The 1,414-nt window shown below is 70.0% G+C and overlaps 1 protein-coding gene across 1 annotated transcript in view; it reads left to right on the top strand.

Moving 5' to 3' along the window:
* Positions 1-76: 76 nt before the first annotated feature.
* The window catches only part of MNEG_2106 (chlorophyll(ide) b reductase), a gene marked incomplete at both ends in the record, with an annotated part of 3,183 nt that continues 1,845 nt past the window's right edge, over positions 77-1,414 (top strand). The window contains 3 exons of the mRNA XM_014049413.1: positions 77-125; positions 458-837; positions 1,212-1,337. Coding sequence (XP_013904867.1) covers positions 77-125; positions 458-837; positions 1,212-1,337 — 555 coding nt within the window. The remainder of the gene's footprint in view (positions 126-457; positions 838-1,211; positions 1,338-1,414) is intronic.

The following is a 1,414-nucleotide window of genomic DNA, read 5'->3' as shown; positions in this document are numbered from 1 at the left end:
CCCCCGCCGCAGCACCACCACCCCCGGCGGCGGCAGCTACGTGGACCCCAGTGCTCACGCAGTCCAGCATTTGGGCATGGTGGTATTCTCATCCCTGGCCCTTGCCACAACCACCAGCATGGCCGGTGCGCCCCCGCCCACTCGCCCTCCCGCGTTTGTCGACGCACCCAGCCCCTGGCCCCTCTTCCCCAGGCCCCTCGCCTGCCGCCCTTTGCCGTGCTCGCCCGCGCGCTGCGCGTGCGAACGCCTTGAGAGCGGCCGCACCGCGCGATCGACCGCGTAGTTATGGACCAGCCGCATTGTTTTGCCCTCCCTGTTTGGATGTGCATGGATCGCTCCATGCTATTGTGGTGGTTATACATACACACCCTAGGAAGTGCAGTTGTGCACCCGTGCCACCTTCTAGTGTTCATCAGCCCTGCGCACCCCTTCAAACCCACCCACCCAACACCCCCAGGCCTCGCCTACCCCCTCTGGGCCCCCGCCGCCGCCGGCGCCTGCCTCGGCGGCGCCTTCGCCGCCCTCCACCGCCACGCCGCCGTGCGCCTCTGGCGCCCGCCGTCCGGCCCGCTGCGCCTCGTCGTCACCGGCGGCACGCGCGGCCTCGGCAAGGCGCTCGCGCGCCAGGCGCTGCTGGCTGGTGACGCCGTCCTCGTGACAGGCCGCTCGCGCCGCGGCGCCGAGGCGGCCGCCGAGGGGCTCAGGCGCGAGGTGGAGGCGCTTAATGAGATGGCGCGCGCCGCGCCGGGCGGCGGGAAGGGGGCCGGCGGCGCGGGCGCGGGCGTGGGGCCGCCGCGGGTGTTTGGGGTGGAGTGCGACGTGTCGGACCCTGAGCAGGTGGGCGTCTGCAGAAATGCCCTCCCGTGGCGCGCGCCTCTGGGGCTCTTGTCCGATCGACGCAGATTGTCAGCCGCAACGGCGCCCCCGGCGGCGCTCCATCCCCTGCCAGTCTCAATCTGTAGCGCGCGCGCCCTGTATCTCCCTCCCTTTGCCCGTCAAGTGCCCTGCATCTGCTCGCTCCTTCCATCTTCATCCTCCCTGCATGTGCCCCCCATTCGCCCTGCATCTGGCCCCATCCCCATCCATTTGCCTTGTGCTCTCCATGCATCTGCTCCGCTGTTGCCCTCCACTTCCCACCCCGCACACGTCCCCCACTGGCCCCCCATCCTGGCCCCCGCATCCCTACCCTAAACCCGCCCCCCTGACACCAGGTGCGCGCCCTGGGGGAGGCGTCATCCCGGCTGCTGGGCGGCCCCGTGGACGCGTGGGTGGTCAATGCGGGTCAGAGCGGCAGCTTCAAGGCCTTCCTGGAGGCGGACGACGACGCCCTGGAGCAGGTGGGGATTCTTTGGTGTGTCTGTATGCGTGTGTGTGTGTGTGTGTGTGTGTGTGTGTGTGTGTGTGTGTGTGTGTG

The sequence above is a fragment of the Monoraphidium neglectum genome, assembly GCF_000611645.1.
Source record: "Monoraphidium neglectum strain SAG 48.87 unplaced genomic scaffold scaffold00229, whole genome shotgun sequence".
NCBI lineage: Eukaryota > Viridiplantae > Chlorophyta > Chlorophyceae > Sphaeropleales > Selenastraceae > Monoraphidium > Monoraphidium neglectum.
This window is presented reverse-complemented; position numbering and strand designations above follow the sequence as displayed.